At 72.4% G+C, this 1,418-nt stretch overlaps 1 protein-coding gene across 1 annotated transcript in view; it reads left to right on the forward strand.

Annotated features, from left to right (window-relative positions):
• Positions 1-1,224, forward strand: part of CARTPT (CART prepropeptide) — a 2,135-nt gene extending 911 nt beyond the window's left edge. Inside the window, exons 2-3 of the mRNA XM_019538428.1 lie at positions 217-367; positions 584-1,224. Coding sequence (XP_019393973.1) covers positions 217-367; positions 584-691 — 259 coding nt within the window. The 3' untranslated portion in view covers positions 692-1,224. The remainder of the gene's footprint in view (positions 1-216; positions 368-583) is intronic.
• The last annotated feature ends 194 nt before the right edge of the window (positions 1,225-1,418 follow it).

Below are 1,418 nucleotides of genomic sequence, written 5' to 3' on the forward strand. Positions count from 1 at the left end.
GCAGCACGGCGTGGTGCCCCGGGGGCGAGGGGAGGGCTGCAAGGGGAGAGGGGCAGGGGACACCCGCTGGCTCGTGCCGCCGTCCAGCCTCGGGGTGAGACGCGAGGCGCCCGAGGCTGTGCAATTCTCGACCCCCAGCCCAGTCAGTCAGAGCCCCTGCCCCCTCGTCCCAAGGCGCTTTCAGGTCCTGGTCTTCGGAGGGGCTTTGCTGCCCAGGGCCGACGGGGCGGGCTCTCGGGCGGGCGCGGGGCTGAGCTCTCCCCTCCCCGCTGTGCGCCTGCAGATCGTGGCCCTGCAGGAGGTGCTGGAGAAGCTGAAGAGCAAGCGCCTGCCCTCGGTGGAGAAGAAGCTGGGCTGGGTGCCCTCGGTAAGGTCCTCGCGGGAGCGCGGCGGAGCCTGGACTTCACCCCCGGGGCTCGCCCAGTGTAACCCCCCCAGTCCTGACCTCCCTCCCTCCGATGACGCCGGGGGCAGCCCACTGCTGCCATCCCCCGCCGTGGTTCAGGGCCATGCTGCGGCTGGGGGCTGCAGAAGCGCGCGTGCGTGGCGCGGTACTAACCCGGGCCCCACTCTCGCCCCGCAGTGCGACGCCGGCGAGCAGTGCGCCGTCAGGAAAGGCGCCCGCATCGGGAAGCTCTGCAACTGCCCCCGCGGCACGGCCTGCAACTTCTACATCCTCAAGTGCCTGTGACGGCCCCGGGCTGCGGAGAGAGCCATGCGGGGGGCTCCCGGTCCTGCCCTGCCCTTGTGGGGGCTCCCGGGGGGGGGCTCTGGGAAGCATCTCCCCGTGCCCCCTTCCAGCACCCCGGGAGCTCCGGCTGGAAGGAGCGCCCACCCCAGCCCGTCCTTGCTGCCCGGGGGAGGCCAGAAGCAGCCGGTTCCCAAAGGCACCAGGCTGCCCGTGGCGCGGGGCCTCAGTGCCACCCTCAGCCTGGCTCCTTGGCCCGTCTCCCTTCCCCGGGGCCAGGGGTGCCGGCTGGGCGCCCAGGCGCCTCTGACACGAGCTGATCAGCGGCCGTCGCCAGGGTCCCATCCAGGGCTGTCAGGAAGGTGGGGGCGGGACTCCCCCCATCTCACTGCCCCCCGCGTTTCCAGCCCGCGCCGCGGGGCATCCCTGCCGCGCGCTTTCAGACCGTGTGTCCCCTCGGACCGGGGCTCTGGCCACGCGTGTGGCGCCTCCTGCCTCCTGTACCCCAGCACAGTCGTTTCCGAATAAAGCCTGTTTCCCCGCTGGCAGTGCTGTCTCCGCGGGTCCTGTTTCTGGGTATGGCTGTGGGGGGCCAAGGGGCCCGGAGCATGAAGCCCGGGGCAGGCCCCGCTGCAGCGGGCAAACAGGATGGGGCTGCGTTCCCGGGGCGAGTTACAGCCTCCCTGGGCGCAGGGCGAGCCAGCGGGTGCCACCAAGGGCCTGCAGAGAG

Source organism: Crocodylus porosus, unplaced genomic scaffold, assembly GCF_001723895.1.
Source record: "Crocodylus porosus isolate Cpor-Errol unplaced genomic scaffold, CroPor_comp1, whole genome shotgun sequence".
Classification (NCBI taxonomy): Eukaryota; Metazoa; Chordata; order Crocodylia; family Crocodylidae; genus Crocodylus; species Crocodylus porosus.